The 19,884-nt window shown below is 42.3% G+C and overlaps 1 protein-coding gene across 1 annotated transcript in view; it reads right to left on the bottom strand.

Moving 5' to 3' along the window:
* Window positions 1-19,497, bottom strand: part of adamts16 (ADAM metallopeptidase with thrombospondin type 1 motif, 16) — a gene marked incomplete at its 5' end in the record, with an annotated part of 55,449 nt that extends 35,952 nt beyond the window's left edge. Inside the window, 5 exons of the mRNA XM_084357655.1 lie at window positions 1,835-2,037; window positions 4,893-5,199; window positions 15,626-15,987; window positions 19,186-19,267; window positions 19,384-19,497. Of these exons, the coding sequence (XP_084213781.1) occupies window positions 1,835-2,037; window positions 4,893-5,199; window positions 15,626-15,987; window positions 19,186-19,267; window positions 19,384-19,497 (1,068 nt within the window). The remainder of the gene's footprint in view (window positions 1-1,834; window positions 2,038-4,892; window positions 5,200-15,625; window positions 15,988-19,185; window positions 19,268-19,383) is intronic.
* Between the last annotated feature and the right edge of the window lie 387 nt (window positions 19,498-19,884).

The raw sequence follows: 19,884 nt of genomic DNA, 5'->3' as shown, positions 1-19,884 counted from the left end.
GGATATCTTAAATACACATATAAATGTGAAATTATGGGATCATTGTGGATATCTCCATCTATGGGTCAAGCTTACTTGCACTACGTTGAGTTTAGATATTAATACTGTTTCACTTCGATCCATAAATTATTGCACAGACACGGAGAGATCTGTGTTGAATGTTTGAAAAAACAAACCCCTTTTGATGGTACCGGCGAGTTATGACAGCCAAAACTGCTGTTTCCAATTCAGCTTCACCAATCTGACCATCAATCATAACAGTTCGGGCTTTGAAAGAGGACTCCTGATCTTTTGTGCTCGTCCGCTCTCCGTCTTTCTCTCGGGCCCTGTGAATACCTCAGGTGCCACTCACTAAGCCTTTTTTCCCCCCGTTCAGGAACGCTCTCATTCATTCCTTATGTTCCTCATGTTTGGTCTTCCTCTGCACTGACTCATGAGAAGACACATGGCTGTGGTTTGTTACTGAATTTAAGCAAAATTCTGAGGTCAAAGAGGCAATCAAAACTACTTAGTTAAACCAGGATCCTGCTGGAGCACCAGTGTTTGACAGAGTTTCAGATTTGCACAAATGAACAGATAGAGTGTCACTGTGAATCACTGCGTTTTCACTGCCTCATTAAAGAAACACTCAGCAGTTTCCATAGAGCTTCAATGTTTTGCAGTATAAATAATGTACAGCACCTTTTTTCTTTTTAAATCAGCAATTACAAAAGGTTTTTGAAGCCATTCGACTCTGCCACAAAGAAAACATAAATCTACACAGATGCTGTAAAGACATATCACATTTAATTTTCAACAAATATTAAATAACCCTTTTAAGACCCATGAGAGCTGGCAGGTGGGGTAGGGGGCTGGGTGTTTTCTATGAAACTCCATCCTGTATTTAGGTGACTCCTCTGAGGCGGGCTGTGACTGCTCCAACTTGGTTTCTACTAAAGGGGACTATGTTTTCAAAATAGACGGATTATCTTTGGATTTGTCAGTCAGTCATTAAGTAGCAAAACGAGCGTGACGGAATTTGCTTGCAGATCAGCTGAGAGGGACGAGTGGGGGGCGCTGTGATCTCACCCAGATATCAGTTTCATGTTTTCAGATGTGCTCTGTCTGATAAGTGAAGATGGAAGACAGGGGTGTCAAGTCACCAAACCCTTTCCATGCTGTATAGTGACAAAACATACAAGTACAACTTTGAAGTCATTTTAAGGTTGTGGCAAGCGATAACTTGCCAAAAAACACTGCTGACTTACATCAGGCTTTGTTGTGCTGTTGTTAAATCCTCTTGATGCAATGCAAGACTCACCTTTCTTGCATAAAAACCAAAAGACATGGTGTAGCTAGTAGAAAAAAAATGCATCCCTACATCATGTTTGCTCTTTAATGTAATACTCAGCCATGCTAGCCGCTCTGTTAGGCTGCAGCGTACTTGAGCAAAATGCTAACATTAGCCAACATGCTCACAATAAAAATGGTAATATCCTAAAGTTTTGCAGGTATAGCTAATGTTTACAGTTACACACCTTCATTAACAGCCAATAAGAATCAGCCAGTCATGATAGCCGCCTTGTGAGGCTATAGCCTACTTGGGAAAAATGCAGGATTGATTCTCTGGGGACCAATTTCATGGCAATCCATCAAATAGTTGTTAAGCTATAACAGTCTAAATTGGTAGACTGAAACACAGTCTGACATTAAGCCAGGCAGCTAGCATGGCCAATGAGCTGGTTTACGCAAACAGTAAAACATCACACCTCCAGTAAAATCTGTAAACTTCTATTTTAGTTTTTATTCTAGGTCCTATGATGTTTAACGCAGTACTTAATTAGGTTTATCTTACCATGTTAAGCACTGTCAGAACATATGTGGTAATGTTCTCGTGGCCATGGTTGTCCATCATCTTCCTGTCCACCACCACCAGCATCTCCACGTTGAGCCTCTGGTTGCCCTGGCTCTTCATTAGCACGGCTCTTTTGTTCCTGGGGAGGATCTTGTACTCATCTGGAAGGGTAAAGACATCCTCTTCTGGAGGTTTGGGCATGTCTGAATAAAGCAGGACAGAAGGTTTAGGGAGTGAAAATTCAATCAACTGTTTTGGAAAAAAATGCCATGTGTGAAGAACAAACAGAATGACACTTTATGGAGCACACTGGGGCAGTAAAGTCAACACGATTAGGAACAATCTGCACAGTATATTGGGCTGGAAGTGATTGATGAAAGAAAAAACAATAGTGCATATAATGGCAATTTAATAGCAGTTATGACATCCATTACAAATATACAAGCCTTCCTTCTCACAGTATTTGAAATTAACCTATAGCCATTGGCCTCCGCCAGCGACTGTTAACCGTCGATTCTGGCAAGTAGCTGACAACCATTCTGGGTGATTAACTGTACTCTTACGTTCATGACCTGATGTCATGGATAAACTGCAAACTGAGACTTTTCTTTTGTGTGTTGTTGACTCTGGCAGTCTCAGTGTTATGCTGCCATTAAGTAAAGTGTGAAACCGCAGTTTGTGGTTGTACATTAGCAGCAGTTACAGCAAGCAGAATTTTCTCTGTGTAACGTGTTAATATGAAAGCTACAAGAAAATCCATTTCGCTGTCAGGGTTGTCATCAAAGAGATCTCTGAGTTATTTAATATTCTGTGTACATAACAGTGTTGGATAATGATGGACCAGGAGCTGTTTTTTGATTTATTACAAAAGTAAAAGCACGTGTTCACCTTTCTGCTTTAGATAAAGGTCATTTTGAATGGTGCTCAAAATTATGTCAGTGTGTCACAGATAAGATAAGCTTTTTTTTCTCTAATGGGAATAAACATGATGACGCCTCTTGTAAAAACCTATCAGCACTTTGTTAAGCAAACATGTGACTTAGACAACCACAGGCTTAATCTTAACACAAACCGCCCCGCTCTTCCCTTTATTACTCTCCTTCTGAAGTTGGGTCACGTTTGGTAATTACGTCTCACATCCAGATTCACTTCTACGCTATGACATGAGGTCAGCAATACACATAAGTCAAAGCAAAGTGCAGCCTAAAACCACTGCAGCTTGTGATATTATCTCCTCATATCTCCACTTTTATGTTTTCAGGTTATCAAAGCGTTCATCCACAGCTGCCTGGCTGCGATAAACTATAAAAGCTGGAAAGTTTGCTTACATAGGCGGACAGCAGGTGAGCGACCAAAGTGCCTTTGTGACTAAAACATGGCACAGGTGTTCAGTGATGTCATCCTATGGGAATGTAAACATCAGTGTGTTTTCACAAGGGACAGACAGCTGGGGTTCTGCAGGGTAATGGTGGTGGTACCAGTCCAATCCCCGCTCCCTGCTCTCTCTCAAATGACCCCAGTGACACCAGCAATGTTAACTGATCTGGTGGTAATTTCTTGAAAGCAAACATTTGTCAAAGTGTAAAGTGAGTATAAAACATTCCCCTTCACCTTTCAAAGGTCATGTCACCAACCATAAACTGAGATAATATTCTCCAGAGGAAACATTTGTCATCACGTGGAATACAAATCAAAACTTCCTCTGAAAGCTTCCCACCCTCAGGATTATTTACCAAACATGTCGATTTGCCATAGTGTTCAAAGGTGACAACATCTCGTCTCGGTTAAAAATGACTGACAAGTCAAAAATGCTGTCAACTGAAAAGGCTGCATGTCTGGATTTATAAGCCTGTCTCTCGTTAAGTCAATAAAAACACCCTTCCTGTTTTCTCTCTTTAACACAGCAGAGGCTAACGATGTGTTAACGAGAATGTGTTCCTTTTTAATGAAGTGCTACAAAATGATGCACCATGTGTTGTTCTTACTACATGAGTACTGTGAGCTTTTAGAAGCTGTAGATGTATGATAATAGTGGCAGTTAGGGCTGAACCATTTGTGAAAAAAAACACATTTTGATTATTTGGACAGATATTACAACATGAGTCAAAGTTTTTAGTGGAAATGGTAATTTTTGGCATTTCATTTTCACCAAACAAGCATGTTCCTTCATGTCTGGAGAAGACGATTTGTTGGTGTACTACTACAATTCTTCTCTCTTCTATTTAAAATGGTAATTGCAGCTCCTGTGATCTGGATTTTGCTTTTGGCGATATGCGGTTTTGATAATATTGCGATTAATTGTGATATTGAGATTCAAGGCAACAACATTTATATCCATCCATCATCCATCCATCCATCCATCCATCCATCCATCCATTCAGCCATCCATCCATCCATCCATCCAGCCAGCCAGCCAGCCAGCCAGCCAGCCAGCTTGCACCTACCACATCCCTGGGAGGCCGACTGCTAACACAGTTAATTGGAAACATCAACAAATAGAATTACTATTTTCTTTTCTCCATGACGCTCTAAGTGTTGTGATAATTCCTTAAAACCTTTCCTTTGAGTTCAAACCACTAATTTGGTTACTATATGTGGAAATTTAAGAATTTATGACAATGCCAAAAATATACAATTTGAGAGTGGAAACATTCTTATTTGAGTGTCAAATGTTAAGCATTTTATTATTTGAGGGATTGAAAAGGGCAAAAATGACTACATGAGGTTTTACAGAACAAAATAAGTTGCCTAATGTAATTTTATGAGTTAAAGTAAAAAAATAAAAATGTTATCCCTTCAGGGAGAGAATACAGGTGAGTGAGATTAACCTCATTACAGAATAATGATGAGAAAGACATCTTGTACAATCATTGCAGAAAATGCTCATGCAGTGTTGTTCTCCATGTCCTAGGTGCACACTGTCTCCCTGTTCACTTAATACATGCATGTGAAGCGTGTGCAGGAATGATATCTCAACAAGAAGAGGTGATGGTAGTGCAGTTTTTTTAAAACGCTGCATGCTACATGTGGACTAGAAGGAGGAATTGCCCTTACATACATTTCTTCCGTCTCCCGCAGAAGTGCTGCCTCTGCCTTTCCCCGTGTCTGTAGTCGTTGTCGTTGCGATGGCTGGCTTGCTGCTCTGTCTGTGTGTGTCTGCGTGATTTGTGATGAGTTGAGTTCGTGGATCTCTTCTGAAGCACCCGAGGCTCACGCCCTCTCTGCTCTGTCTGGTAGTCCCTCTCGCTCTTGTAGAGGATGTGCGGCTGGTGAGTGGACGGCGCCGTGAAGTTCTCTCTCTGAGCGAGGCTGCGGGACACGGGCCTCAGGAAGTAGTCTCCATCCTGTGTTCTGATCAAACCTGACTAGAGGCAAAACACAAAGTCCCATTAGCTTTACAGCAGTATTTTTAATTTTTGACTTTAATTTTTACACCTACTTGCCCATCATTCAAGTATTTTATGACACTTATGTCATATAAAATTCAAACTTGACATGTGGAGTCGATATTGTTTATGCTCAACACTTCAGCCTAAAGAGCTGCAGTCATATATCACAAACACATAAAACAATAACATCGTCCAGCTTTTTCGTTTTGCTTCCCAATCGGTCTCTGTCAGCGATTAGTGAAAATCTGAGTCTTGGGTCATTGTGAACCTGACCCCTCCAAACCTCCTGTACGGCTCAATTACTAGCCGTGTTTCTTCATGTTCAACATCTGTTTTGCTGTTCGGGGTCAGACGTTATCTCAGGAAAATCTAAATAAGACTCGGTCAGATAGAAAGAGTTTCAAACAAAAGGGGTGGAGTGAGGATGAACGGAGATGGCATCTCTGTTGTAAACAATGTATACACTCACGGATCTCAAGGTTTAGGCATTCCTTACTTAGATATTTACATGCATTAGACATCTGAATTTGATATGTAACAACACTTAGATGTCATGAATATTTCTCACTCTTTGAAACTGCTGTTATGGAGGCCCCCGGTGCCTTAAGCTTTCGGTTTTAGTGGATGAGTTACGGGGAAGCCCGTTATAAATCTCTCTGAAGGCTTAGCTTTCCTTCAGCTGACCTTATTCTCTCTCTCTCTAGTTGAGTCCGTCTCGGTCTCTTTCCCAAAGAGACAGAGACATTTTCACTTTTCTCATTCCATTTTCAATAAACCTCTATCAACACAGCCGATTCAGACACTTTCTCTTGCTCTCTAGCCTCTCTCTTCGTCTGTCTCGGTCTCTCCCAACACGCACCACATCTGCGTTGACAGTCAGCTGGCACAGAGTGTTTGGATTGTGACTGTTCTTGGCAGAAGTAGTGGTTTCCCTAAAATACTTTTAATTGACAAACCTTTTTTTTTTTCTTTCACTGTGAGTGGACTGTGAGGTCCCACTGCAGCCAAAAACCTGGCTGACAGAAAGAGACTGACAGTGGAAGTGCGGAGGCTGCTGCTGGCCTGGGGTGAGTGTGTGTGACAGTCCCAGCAGTACAAGGTGGACGTGTGTATGTTGGACAGATTATGAATGTCTGCGTGTGAATGTGTACATATCTGTGCATACACGTGTCTCTTCAATCGTGCAGAAGCAGACCTCTATCAGTGAGCATTAGCTTGATGCTATAATGAGCCCCACTACTGATTTTCCCCATTTCATCATCACTTACTAACCCGGGCCTCTGCTGAACCTCTGCCAATCTATCAACCACAGATCAGGAAACCAGTGGAACAGGCTTCTTGGAAAATGCTGTGACTGTGTTAAGCACTGAATTTGAAAATGATGAAGTCTGAGAATACAAGCCAACACAGATGTGTAAGCTGTGACCACAATGACTGTACAGTTTACAGCTTTCATCACGCAGGGCAGCAAAAGAAAGTTACCATGCGTTTGTGAATTATTGCTTAGACAGCAGCCAAACTGCCTCAGTCTCTCAAATGTCATAAAATATATAAATGCTTAAACTTTGCAAAATCTAAACCGAAAAGAGAACAAAGGCATTCGAGAAGTATGAACGCGTCCGTGCGACTCCTTAAGTGCAAGGACGCTCGTTCAAATCCTACTTTTAACTTTTATGTTCTCGCCACAAGCCGGCGGAGAGCAGTTGTTGTTTACAGGTGTTTCTGCGTCAGGTAATGATCGTTTACAGTAACATGTGTTTGACGGACAAAAGACGCAGCGATGCAGGAATACATTTGGAGACATATTTACGTCCGGAAACACTTTTTGACCCAGTACTTATTGGGATGATTATAATCTTTTAGGCCCTTTAAAAAAACAAACAAAAAACACAATAGATGCTTTATAATATAAGTCCTCAAGTCTCAGACAGTGTACATGTTTACATCCTCAACTCACAGGCACTGTCATTTCTATTCTGTGTTAAAACGCCCAAAAAGCACAGCTGACAATGTTGCACTGACCATTAAAGATTGACCCTGATATACACTCGAGAGGGTGGAGGATCAATTGTTGAAAAAAAGAAAAAGAAGCAAGATGCTTGCTAATCCATGAACACCCTCCTCTGTATTGCAGCTTGCCTGCAAATGGTCAAGAAATAGTCCTTGCCGGGAACCCCAGCCAGGATCATTGCTTACAATCACATGTGACAGCCGGTGCGTGATCCTGTCATCCGCGTGGCACTCGCCCAGGCGCTGTGTAATCACAGGCGATTGTCATAATTTGGTTCCAAGTCACGGTGAGGCCTCTGACCCGGACCGCGCTGCTGTCAACTTTTCTAAAGCTAAGCACTTATTCTGTGTGTGGTGTCGGGCATTAGCTCTGCGATAGTTTTGGGTGCCACGTGATAGTTTCTGCTGATTTGCATCTTCACCCTCAACAGTAAAGAGTTGAAGCTTTTGGAGGAGTCGAGCAAAAAGGACATTTCATGTTTATGTTGTTTTCGTCATCTGGGGTTATTTTTGGTCAGCTCATTCCTATGGCAGTAAAAGGAGATGGGAGAGATAAAGAAGAGGAAATCCATGATGGAAAGATACAATCATAAGTCTTACACCTGCAGCCTGTGAACTAGACTGTTTATTTAGGAGTTGTTATAGAAACTGTCGTGTTCAGATGTGTATTAAAGAGAAGTCTGGAGTTGACAGGGTCACCTGGCTGACATTTAGTCTGAAGGAGAATTATGTATTTACTTTGAAGATACGCGCAGAGCTGAGGTTATGATACGGCCACATTCATCTAACTCATCTAACTCCACTTTCTAATTTCCAAACATAGCTTTGCTTTCACTGTTGTTTATGCCTGCATGTAACACTGCACTGTACAGAGCAGTATGCAGATATGTGTGGATGCATACAGTCAACAATTCAAAGTAGGATCATGCGGAGGTGAGGCATGTCAACAAGCATGAGCGTCACGATAGCTAGTGCGTTTCATGGTGACAGCGTTCGCTCTCTGCCATTTCTGTCAGGGCTACATGCACATGTCACATGGTCCGGTCTGGCTTGTCAGCACTGGTGCTGAGGTTTTTGGCCTTTTTGCTGTCATCATGTTTTTTGCTGGCTCTATTATATATGTTTTATTTTACCTATAATTGCTCCTAAGTAGGGTTCTGGAGATCTTCTCGGGTCTTGACGAGGGTTCAACTCCACGGTCCCTCAGCAAAATAATTTAGATTTATGCAGATCACTATGTAAGATCATTTTCAACCGCTACATACTGTACATAAGGATGCACTGTCAATATACTGGACATAGGGATGTACTGTAACAAGTGAAATCTATATTCATCTTCTTTATCTTCCTAAAACCTTTGTCGGATTAAGGGTTTCCCAATCTCATGGTTTCTGTAGATGTTCACCTGAAAGCAGAGCCACGGATGAGCTACTGCTACAGTTTGTGTTTGAGGCTCCATCATAACAAGAAGCACAAGCCTCTCTCCAAACATCCTCTTGCTTTCTCTCATCTACGCACGTCTGCTGTCACACTGACTGGGATGAGCTGTTTCTACTCAAGACAGATGAATGCCACTTATTGTTTAATGAGCACTGTCTGCGTTTTTTTTGTCCTTTGAAAATCTTTAAACATTCGATCCAGATGTTGAATCTGTAATTTTTAACTTGTGTTGGTAGGTTCTGTGTTCTTTGGAAGCATGCACATTGCTATACCTACTGTAGTGTGGAGAATAAGTTTTATTTGTAGGCGGAAACCAGACGAGAAATTGTACAGAAAACCATATGTAAAAGCAGTGGAGTGTATGTACAATAAATTCAAACTGTTCATCTCTTACACAAAGCAACATGCATCCTCTTTGTCTTCCTCAGCATAACAGCAAACATACCCTAGAGATAGATCGTTTTATGACTTCTGTCGTCTGTAAAGTCTGCACGGTCTTATATAAAACAACATGCATTCGCTACTTCGTCATAGTATGTGTGTTTGAAAGCCACTATGTTGGGAGATTAGGTCAGCTAGTGCCTCTCCTAAATAGCCAAAGTCATCAGATTACACACTGCGCTCTACGAGGTGCAAATAGCAGTCATAAAATGCTGAAACACTACTTGGGAGGGCGCAAACAGCTGGACTCTCTGGAGTCAGACGCATCCAGACAAGCAGCGACAGGAAGGGTGAGGGGGGAGGGGGGTTATGGTAGGAAAACGGAACTGGGGGGGGGGAGCAGAGAGTATTCAGCGCATTACAAGGTGCACCTGACTGTGTGCAGTATATGACTCTTCCCTTTGCTCCGTCTACCTGTCTTAACGTTGCTCTCCTTAATGGAGACCAAAAGTACGGGGGCCCTGAGGGTCAAAACACAAACCACCTTTTAGAAAACATAACAACATTTCGGGGGAACACAACAACATCGTTATAATGTCATAGTGTTTTATGAAATGCTGTGTTTTCGAGAATTCTATGGTATTATCTGATATGTTGTTGTGCTTTGTGAATTGTTGTGGTGTTTTTTATTGTGTGCTGTTATAGTTGTGTACTGCTATACGGTAACTGACAAGAATAATCAGATTTGTATCATCAACGACTGCCAGAAACAAAAATCAGAAACACAAGAATTTAAGTTGAAAAACAGGTGCCATCATAAATCAGCTCTTCTCAACCTCGCAACATAAGCTTAACATATCCAAACTTTTCTTTTGACAGTATAAAGTACAGAAATAATTCGCCTACCGTGTTCGTTTCATGCAAACTGGTTCCATGATGGCTACATTTCTAGCAGTTGAAGGCAGGGATTTTAAACTTTGGCTCGGTGTTGACAGGGCTCATTGGAAAACTGGGAAGGATACTCTGACATTGCACTTCAGCACTAGACACCATTTCTTAATCAATTAGCTATTTAACTTCAAGCTGTACCTTCGTCATCTGTTGGCGAGCTGTGCAGAACACATTACGTCAACCGGAGGTCAATTTGGAAACAACAAAAGTTCCAAACCGACTTCCAGCCCCACATATGCACATGACTCTACTTAGCATGTGAACCATGAGTGATGTTAGCGAATGATAAAACAAGCAACAATCCTTTAAGATCATTTGACTTATCTTATAGCATGTTTTGAAAATTGATTATAGCAACCTGCCAAGACCACACTGCCTGCTGTTCAAAGCTTCATCACATCAATGGATCATCCTGCACATATTCTTGGAAATCCCAGAGGTGTGACGAGCGTGCGGCATTCTATTATTAATACTACTACACGGCCTGAGGCTGGAAACACACCCGTCATTTTACAAGAGGAAAACACATGACCTCCAAGTGATTTGTAGTGGGAGGACATTGAGCATTTCCCTTTGGTACAAAGGAAAGGTGTGTATTAGAAGTCTGAGTCAAATTAGAGAAACAGATACTGATAGATGTGAGGCTCTGGGATAATGAAGTAAATTTAGAGGTGAAACAGAGCCAGAATCGTCCCCTATTAATGTTTACTAGTTCACAGAGTGATTGATTGATATGTAATATTTCTAGAGGTGATTTTATAATACACCAAACATAATCCACAAAAAAGTGGACAGTCTGGCAGTGGATGGTAATGCAATGCTTCTGTGAAAGGCACTTACAGGAACCAGTTCTTACTGCAGTCTGTGCCATGGTACCATCAACCCACACACCATGTACTGTCTTGAAAAGTTCCCAGTTTTGTGGAAGTACAACAGACAACTTTACAAATTAACAAGACCATAGCTGTATTCCAGTGTACATCAGTAAAGCCAATGTATGTCCCTATACGTAGTATGATGTATGCTGTCTGGCAAAAATACCAGGACTTTTTTTCTGGTTTTTATGACCCACAATCCTCTGTGCAGCACAAAATACTTCCCACTGACTGAACCGCCAAGAGGTACAAACTGATGACAGCTCATTAGCTGCGTTCCAAATCACCTACTTTGTCTTTTTACTTCAAATTTCTTTGAAATGGGCCGGATGTACAGTAAAGAGGGTCAAATGTCAAGGTGTAATCTTATGACAAAGTAGTATGTCCCAGTCCGTGCCTACTGCAACAGTTCCTACTTTGTAAGGGCAGCTGCAGTAGGTTAGACTATGTACAAAAAGTAAAAATAAATAGTCATTAGTCAGCTAATGAGTCTACAGCCTCCGAGTGGCTGTGTGACGCTGTACTTAGGAACAGCGTGAAGCCAGTCACTAACATCAGCTTGCTAACATGCTCACAATGACAATGCTGACATGCTGAAGTTAAGGAGGTGTAATGTTTATCTTACAGTAATATAGCATGTTAGCATGCTAACAGCAAGTACATTGAGATGTAAATAAATGAGAAGTTAAGCTATCGGCTAAGACAGTAGACTTTATCGTCTTGGGACTGTGTATGTCTTTACAAAATCTTGTGCCAGTCCATCCAATAGATGTTGAGATATTTCAGTCTGGACCAAAGTTTTGGACCGGTAGACTGACATGGCTATGCCTATAGCCATAATGCTTGCATGGCTAAAAATCCCACAAGATGTCATATATAGAGGGAAAAAATCATTCATGATTCATGGTGTCAGAGTGCAATGCCTGCATGGCTCTCTCCTCACCTCTCAACTCCCTCACCCTCATAAAAGCCAGACTAAAGAGGATTACGCTGCAGCATAACGTCGACACGGAGAAGGACCTGCTTTATGGTCTCCTCTTCCACATGTGTGTCACTGTGCACATTCTCAAACAGTTTGGCAGGTGAACAGAGTCAGTGGGATTGGCCTGCTTCGTCTATTCCACCGATTCCTGCTTGTACGAGCGAGATTTTTATGGTTGAACTCCCTACTGTCATCAAAGTGGGGCTAACCACTATATGGGCTGCCAGAGGAGGGGAGTTGAAAAGGCAACCTATACATGAGCTTTACAATGTAACACTCATTACAAGGGGGGTTTCTGCACTTCAGAATGCCAGGGAGGGAACAGTCGTCCTTGTAGCCTCCATCTTTACATCTCTCTGAACCAATGTCATTAAAACTAATGTACAAAGATAATTGAAGAGGCTTTAACAACACAATAATACAGAGAAGAAGCCACACTGCACGTAGAAATGTACATTTGAGTGACCAAAAACAAAGCCTTTCAGGAAATATCAAAAGTAAGATCGATCTCTCTGGATATGTCAAATGTGTATGTTTTATATGTACCATGTTATTTCTACAATACATTTCAGATATCCAGTTCAGATTACATGTAAATAAGATGACTTTCATGTCAGGAGGAGGAGCTATAGGGCAACACAGCTGCCTTTGAGATAGTGTTTCAACATTTGTAATTCAAACAGCACTAGATATTTTAAATGTTATTGGTTATTAGATATTTTTGACAATTTGCGGCCCAAAACCAGGTATTTTTAACGAGACGTTAAGAGGTAAGCCAAGTAAGCCAAAACCTGAACCTTTGTGCCTAAACGTAAGCACAACGTTGTCACGACGTGACAAAAAATTTCTACATAAAGAAACGTAGAAGTTTCAACAAAACAAACATAAAGTTTCAACACATTTCGACATGGTTAACGTGGTAGTAAACTTTTGGTTTGCTTTCTACTGGAAGGAGTTGTCATGCACAGTAGATTCTGCGGTATGTGGTTTCTCGGTCCAGTTCAATTCTGACAACATAATTACCTTATCAAATACAATCCCCCAAACAAAAACAGAGTAAAGGGTGACAGAATGACCCCGTCTAAGGGGTATCATGCAGCAGCTGGAGGCCAGGACTGGTGCTCTCACTGATACAGCTATTGATCGGGGGGTTCCTCTGGTCAATATTTACTTGCCTCCTGCCAAATAGGAACCTGACCAAAGTGCAAGGTCTCTTACTGCTCTGAGGTGGCCTAGTTAACCTAGTAACCTAGTTTTGACCACTGGTTTGCATATAAATGGAACATGTGGAGCACAAAAAACATAGTATGTGCATATACATGAATACACAACACATCTTATATTCAGTATATAGGTCACATATTTCAGCAGTTCTTTGCATGATGACAGACATTTTGGCATTTTTCTTGATAAATGATAACTATTTTTAGTTTTCCCCTGGAGTCTAAATATCTTTGTCTTTGACTGTGCAGTTCTCTAATTCACATCAGAAAAGGTCCCATTCTCATTGATGCACTGACCCAGTCCGTCCTAGCCGGCCTCAGTCGTGAGAACCACATTTACAGCCTCTGCAACCCTGGACCTTTTGGCTGAATCTTTTATTGGGATCTGGTCTGAAATGCAGACACACACACACACACACACACACACACAGAAGAAGAAGAAGCATCCCTGGAGATGTGCCATTCTCTGTCTGCAGTTTAAGAGGGCAATTCTCAGACACAGCAGTGGTCCTCTACAATGAAAATATAAGCAGAAAAGCAGCATAAACAGGCCTGAAATGTATTATGAATATAAACACTTTCAAAGCATCGCTGAAGTGAAATGTGGTCAAATTGGTTTTTAAAGGAATTTATTTGGTTAAAAACTGTGAAAAGAACCACAAGCTTGAGTTGTCAAGCTATGAACCGCAAAGTTTCTCACAAATAAGTATCATTAGAGGAGTTTCTCTGCATGCTGCTGTACTCTGTCTCCAGTGATTGTTGCATTGTAAGCGAACATGTGTGTATGTGAGCTCAAGAATGAGAGGATTACTGTGCATTCTCAAAGCCCTTTGTTCTCTGGTCCAGACTGCTAAGAGGGCCAGTTTAACACTTGGGGTCTTACTGGAGCGGAGCTGCTTCACTAAGGCTTACTTAATGTCATTCCTACAGTAATGTTTCCTTTATATTCATGCAGAAGTGGAGGAGGACCACCAAGGCAAGAATTGAAATACGGCCAACACAAACAACTCCAGGGGCACTAATTATAGCTGAACATTTAGCAATATTAGCCTGCATCTTACGGTAATGACTTGAAAAGTGATGAAAAGAGGTACAGCTTCTTCTTCTTCTACCATTCTTCTTCTGAAATTACCCTCCAATCAACTGCAGAACATATTCAGAGCTAGTCTTTGGTTCACACACACACACACACACACACACACACACACACACACACACACACACACACTTCAACCCAACTAAACACAAAAACACTACAAATATCAAACATCAATAAATCTGCTCAGCTTGTTAGTTTCGCCGTTGTATATCACGCTAATACGAACATCATTAACAAGTGACCTTGCAACCCAGCTGCACACCATCCTTCCTATTAAGGCAATTCAGTGCAATTAAATCTCCTATATATTGTATTTTTCAATTTAGACACAGTCATTTCCCTACTTCTGGTGCCAGCTGCGTTAGATCTGCAACTATTACTGCTCATGAGTTGGGAACCGAGTAAAATCCATGCAAAACACGTCAGTCCGGGTAAAGAAATAATAAATGAAAATTTATATCCGTGACCTGTACTGCACTCATGTGTTGGCCATGGAAGCTGGTCAAACAGTATACTAAATAAGAAGATGAAATACCACCAAAACATTGTTTTGGCATGAATGTGTTTTGGGAAATTTTCCTGGCTAATTGACCAAACCTTCTGTGGTGTTCACAGACTTGACTTTTCCATTCATTAGTTATTCATTAGCTGATTTAGGCACAAGTGCAATATGTACAGAATGAGCTAGATCTACTGAACTTTTGTGCCCGATTTGCCGACTTAGCCACTGGGTTTTTAAGTCAACGTAAGTTAAGTACAAGTCAATATTCTGACCCGACCAGACAGACAATGCTTTGACTCAAGTGCTGTGTGAAAGGAAGCTTCACAGTAGCGCACTGAAAGGACCGCTTTACTCAGCCAGCAGACTGTGCATGTGTCAAAGAGAAGGACAGTGTCTTACAGTGAAGAAAATGTGGTTTTATCTAGATTTACTAGCTGGCTGTAATCTGATTTTTCTCCTCCTTTGATGCTTTGTTTCCTTCTCACTCAATCCTTTAGCTCAGTGTCTTGTCGGCATGTGGTGTCTAACATCTTCTAACGCAAAATTACAGCACACCTTAAATATTTATGCTTTCAGCCAGTTTCTTCTACTGCGTTAAGTCTTCGTGTTAATTCAGTGTTTTATAAACTTTGAGTCTAAACCCAAGATGGGTCATGGACCTCTCTCCTCTCTCTCCCTCAGCATGACAAGAACGGCGATGCTGTGTTTATATTATCAAGGGTCGCAGGATGAGCCAAATTTAAGAAATCTGGCTCCCAGGCTCACTATTTCTTCTCGTTCAGTGAGTGCAATAACAGTTCTCACTTGTTAGATCAGTCCAAATGCTGCCAACATTTTCCTTTTCATAGATGCAGCACACCAATCCAGATCGGACTCCTCTACTCCCTCCTTCTCATCCAGCCCTCCCGCAACCCAACTTTTGTGCATGTTCAGACTCACCATCCCCGTGCATGTGGACAGTGCCACCGAGGAGTTGACCCTTGACCTCAGTGACCCCTGGTAAAAGCAGAGGTCGTCCTGGTGGTAGGGCCTGAGGCTCTTGGTGCCGTTCTTTCCCAGGACCTGGACGGTGAAGCCAGGTGCGATCAGGCTCTGCGAGGCCTCCCCCAGCTCCATGTGGAAGTCCTGCCCCAAGCCACTCAGCCGGAAGTGGACCGTTTCACTGCTGCTGCTGTCTGGGTTTGATGAGCCTGCATCTGGGTTCAGGGATCTGCGTCGCCTTCTGCGCTGGTGGTGGGCTACTTCGTGAGAGATGTAAACACCTTGGTGGTTGACCTCATAGGGAGATACAATCTCATATTCTGGATGGGAGACATAGGAAGACAGCCATGGAGTGAAGTAGTTAGAGGTCACTGGGTGTTTGAAACAGCCATGGAAAAATCTACTCTTTTGATATAGGTGTATTAAATAAATATCATGGGATCAAACAGTAGGAGACAGTGCCGAGAGAACGATATGATGCTTGATGTCATGGGCTATATTTTGTAGATGTGACCTGGCAAAAATAAAACACATTATCTTTGTGGTCGGTGTGGTCAGTCCTTGCTTATTTCATCTGTCACACATCATTTACCGTGATATACTGTGGTGTGTGTCAGCTGCTACCTTGCTTGCATCACATACTGAATAAAAACTACAACCTTCTCCCTTCCTTTTAAAATTTTCCTTGACCTGCCTCATATACTTTTGCTGGCGGGGTCAAGAAGGAGTTACAAGAAAAGGAAGGGTTTTAGACGATTCCTACACAGGCCCTTCAGCGCAGAGTGAATCATGTTTGACCTGTGGTGTTTTACTACAGTTTTTACTGCAGCTCAGGCTGGATAACTGCAGGTCATAAAGGGAGATGGTGGCAGGTCACAGGCCTGGCCTCTTAGATCAGTTAAATGTCTAATGGTGCTGTGGCTGCAGAAACTAACGGGGCTTTCCACCAGAGGTCAAATCGAAAGAGGAGCCGACTCCTTGAGCTGCAGCGAAATTGGTTTTCCAGAGGAAACCATGACAGTGGTCACTGCTCCTGTGCATCGTCTGAGTGAGAATGGACTGACCTACTAAAGTGTGCAATATGGAAGATTTGGCCAACGGCTGAATTCATACTCAGAGTAAGAGCAGCACATCACCAGAGAAACTGCTGTGAACTGTATTCTGTTTATACATCCATGACTGGAGCTTCTGCAAGCATGTTAGCTCAGTTAGCTGGACAAGCTAGCACAGGTACTTTGGACCGCAGGGAGAAAGAGGTTTTCAGGCAGGGGGCTAGCTGGTTAGCATGCTAACTTCCGTCGATATCTCTGCAACACAATGCATAGATGTCTTTGACATAACGTCAGCACAGTGGTTTCTCTACAGTATGTTGTTAACGTTTGTTCATTTTTGAATGTTTCAAACTAAAATTCTTTCATTTTGCACCTTTAAAGGGGCACTTTGTAGTTTTGGAGAAGAAATTCAAACTCAGTTTTAATATTTGCAATGTTAATGAGGTAATAATACAAACTCAGAAATATTTATTTTTTCCATAATTGAATAAACAAGCTATTTAAGAGGAAACACTGTTTGAAGCTCGATAGGTGGCAGGGTCCGCCACATCTAAACAAAGTAAAACAGTATGAAGTTGTGTTGTCCTTTAAGGCCAGTTTGTTTATTCAGTTTATTCAGTCATGAAAACAAAGACAGTTTGTTCGTTTAGTTTGTTTAGCCATAAAAATCTGCCAATGAGGAAAACAAAAACTACATAGTACACCTTTAAAACTGTGAACTAAGAGATACTATAGTGTTTTACAGTTACTCTTCTTACCGTGGTCGGATCTTAGTGGTTATAGATGGAGCCTGGTACCACAAGAAACCACGCACCATGAAACATTATGCGCTTGATACACTTCGGGTCTATGAGTAACCACCAAGCAAACAAATAAAACCGTGCCGCTGTTGATTTTGTGACAGTGTCGTAACGGCCATTTGCGAATGTGTTCAGTCTTGCCATGGGAAACTGATACGTGGTCACTTTATCAGCTTAAAGTGCACAGAAATAACAGCAACCTTGGACTTACAGTCAACGAGAGCCGAGCTCAGCTACTGTACAGTATGACCTGCTTTAGCAAGCCAGAATAATGAGTAAATATAGCGCAGAGACAGACATGTTTCTGCAGTGGGAGAAACACGCAGGGTGACAGACAGTGTGTCATCACTGGCAGCGTGAATGCCTGAGGTTTGAACTTGGCTGTGTGGTGCATCTTGAGGCTGACTAATAGCCTGTACCCGCAACATGACATACACTTATTAGTGGACGCATTTATTTAAAGCACCTTGCATTAACATGACTGCATACGTAAACCTCCGACTCTTGAAGTGTTGCAGCCGAGATCTGTTCAGAGCGTTAGAGGACTGCAAAGTGCATACTTCAGGTCTCAAGGCTTTTCTGTGCAGACACTTAGGCAGAAAACGGTCTTCTCTACCCCCAACACACACAGTTACACCCAGTCAACTGTGTTTGTTCCGCCCTAACTCAAAAACCAGCTGCAGTGACCCGTGTCTGACAGTATACAAACACAGAGTCTGCGGGAACACACACATCTTGTCTGATGGACTGAGACAAAATCCTGCAGTGGGTAGTTTGTTGGTTTAGTGGCTCCTGAGTGCCATTAGTACTGATAGGGGATCCCACCAATGGGTGCCTTGGCTTCACAAAAGATTGAACCCTTTCCTCACCCGCTCTATCACGCAGCTCTATGAATGTTAAACACATTAACACTGCTGTGATAGCTGTCGCAGCGCTGGCTGCGAGCTGCATTGAAACAGAAGTGAAGGGCATCCCCTTCACGTCTTACTTCTGTTTCGCATCATCTCCACATGTGACCAGAGAAAGCAGGTCTGGATGTTTATTTGTTTACGCGTCTGCTTTTCCTGGAAACAAAACAAAACACACAAATGAAAAAAAAAAAAATAAATCAAAGAAACACAGCCAAAGCCTGTTGCTGACTCAGCACACCATATGGGGTTCGATGCACAAAACAAAGACCAGATGAACATCTTGTTTGCACTTACCGCCTGCACTAATTACTGCATTGACTATTGCAAGCTACTGCAAGAATTTGTGCATCTTCATCGGAGACTCCCCACGTATGAAAATCTAACATGAGGGAGTCGTTTTAACTGCGTTTTAAAACAACCATATTAACACTTTGATCTGAACTTTTTATTGCCATAGGGCTCCACCAACAGTGCCTTTATTTTGCTGTGGAGCTTAACTTGAGCTCCAGTGCTGCTGCAGCACACTGATGGCTCTGTGTCAGGGTGCACGTCGCCCCCAAGCGGTGAAGAGAGGCAGCACACAGCAGGTGAGCGCTGTTTTGATGCTCCTGTCCGTATGATGGATACAGTAGATGGCTTTACTTTTCATTTAAACGCACATAAAATAAAAATAAAAATAAACATGCACAAAGCAGTCTCTTAAAATAAAAACTGCATACATCTGCAAAAGCTTTAATTCAAAACACTTAACCTACCTGTGTGCGGAGGTAAATTGAGAGATCGCAGCAGGGCTGATGCGTCTTGGTGAGATTCAGCAGCATTAGTCAGGAGCGCGCTCTGTGAGGGAGGAAAGTGGAGATAGGACTTGAAAATAACTCGTGAAGTGCTGACAACTTTATGAGCTCTGCATGCGTGTGCGTGCAGGCGCGGCGGAGATAACACAACTCACTTACTTTGCTCAGTGTGACAAAGCAAAAGAGATGAAGAAGAAAAAGAAGAAGAAGAAGAAGCGACGGCCGCGTCCTGGTCCGGTTTCTCCACTCTGCGCAAATACGCAAGGAAGCCATCCCCTGACTGTGGCAGGTCACCTTTACGCAAAAGCTGAAATCAGCGCTCGCCGGCGGTCCCAAGATCTCCAATAAAAGTCCGACAGGAGCAGCAGCAGCAGGACTTCTGCAGGGCTTGTGCTGAATGAAGCATCAACGACTCTCACATGCAGGCTTCTTCTTCACTGGTGCCACTTTGGTTCCCATTCATTTCCAAGCGCGAACTCCAGTCCTCTCTCCCGGCAACTCATTTTCCTTTTTTTCCACTCAGACAATCCGACCAGTATCCAACCTCTCTCTCTCTCTCTCTCTCTCTCTTTCTCACATACATACACAGACGCGCTCACTCCCTCTCTCTCTCTACCCAGTGACCCCCGCGGACCATTTTGACTCCCAGTGAAATCATGT

This window comes from Pagrus pagrus, assembly GCF_965226575.1.
Source record: "Pagrus pagrus genome assembly, chromosome: 7".
Classification (NCBI taxonomy): Eukaryota; Metazoa; Chordata; class Actinopteri; order Spariformes; family Sparidae; genus Pagrus; species Pagrus pagrus.
Note: the sequence above shows the minus strand (reverse complement) of the source record. Positions and strands in the feature narration are given on the sequence as shown.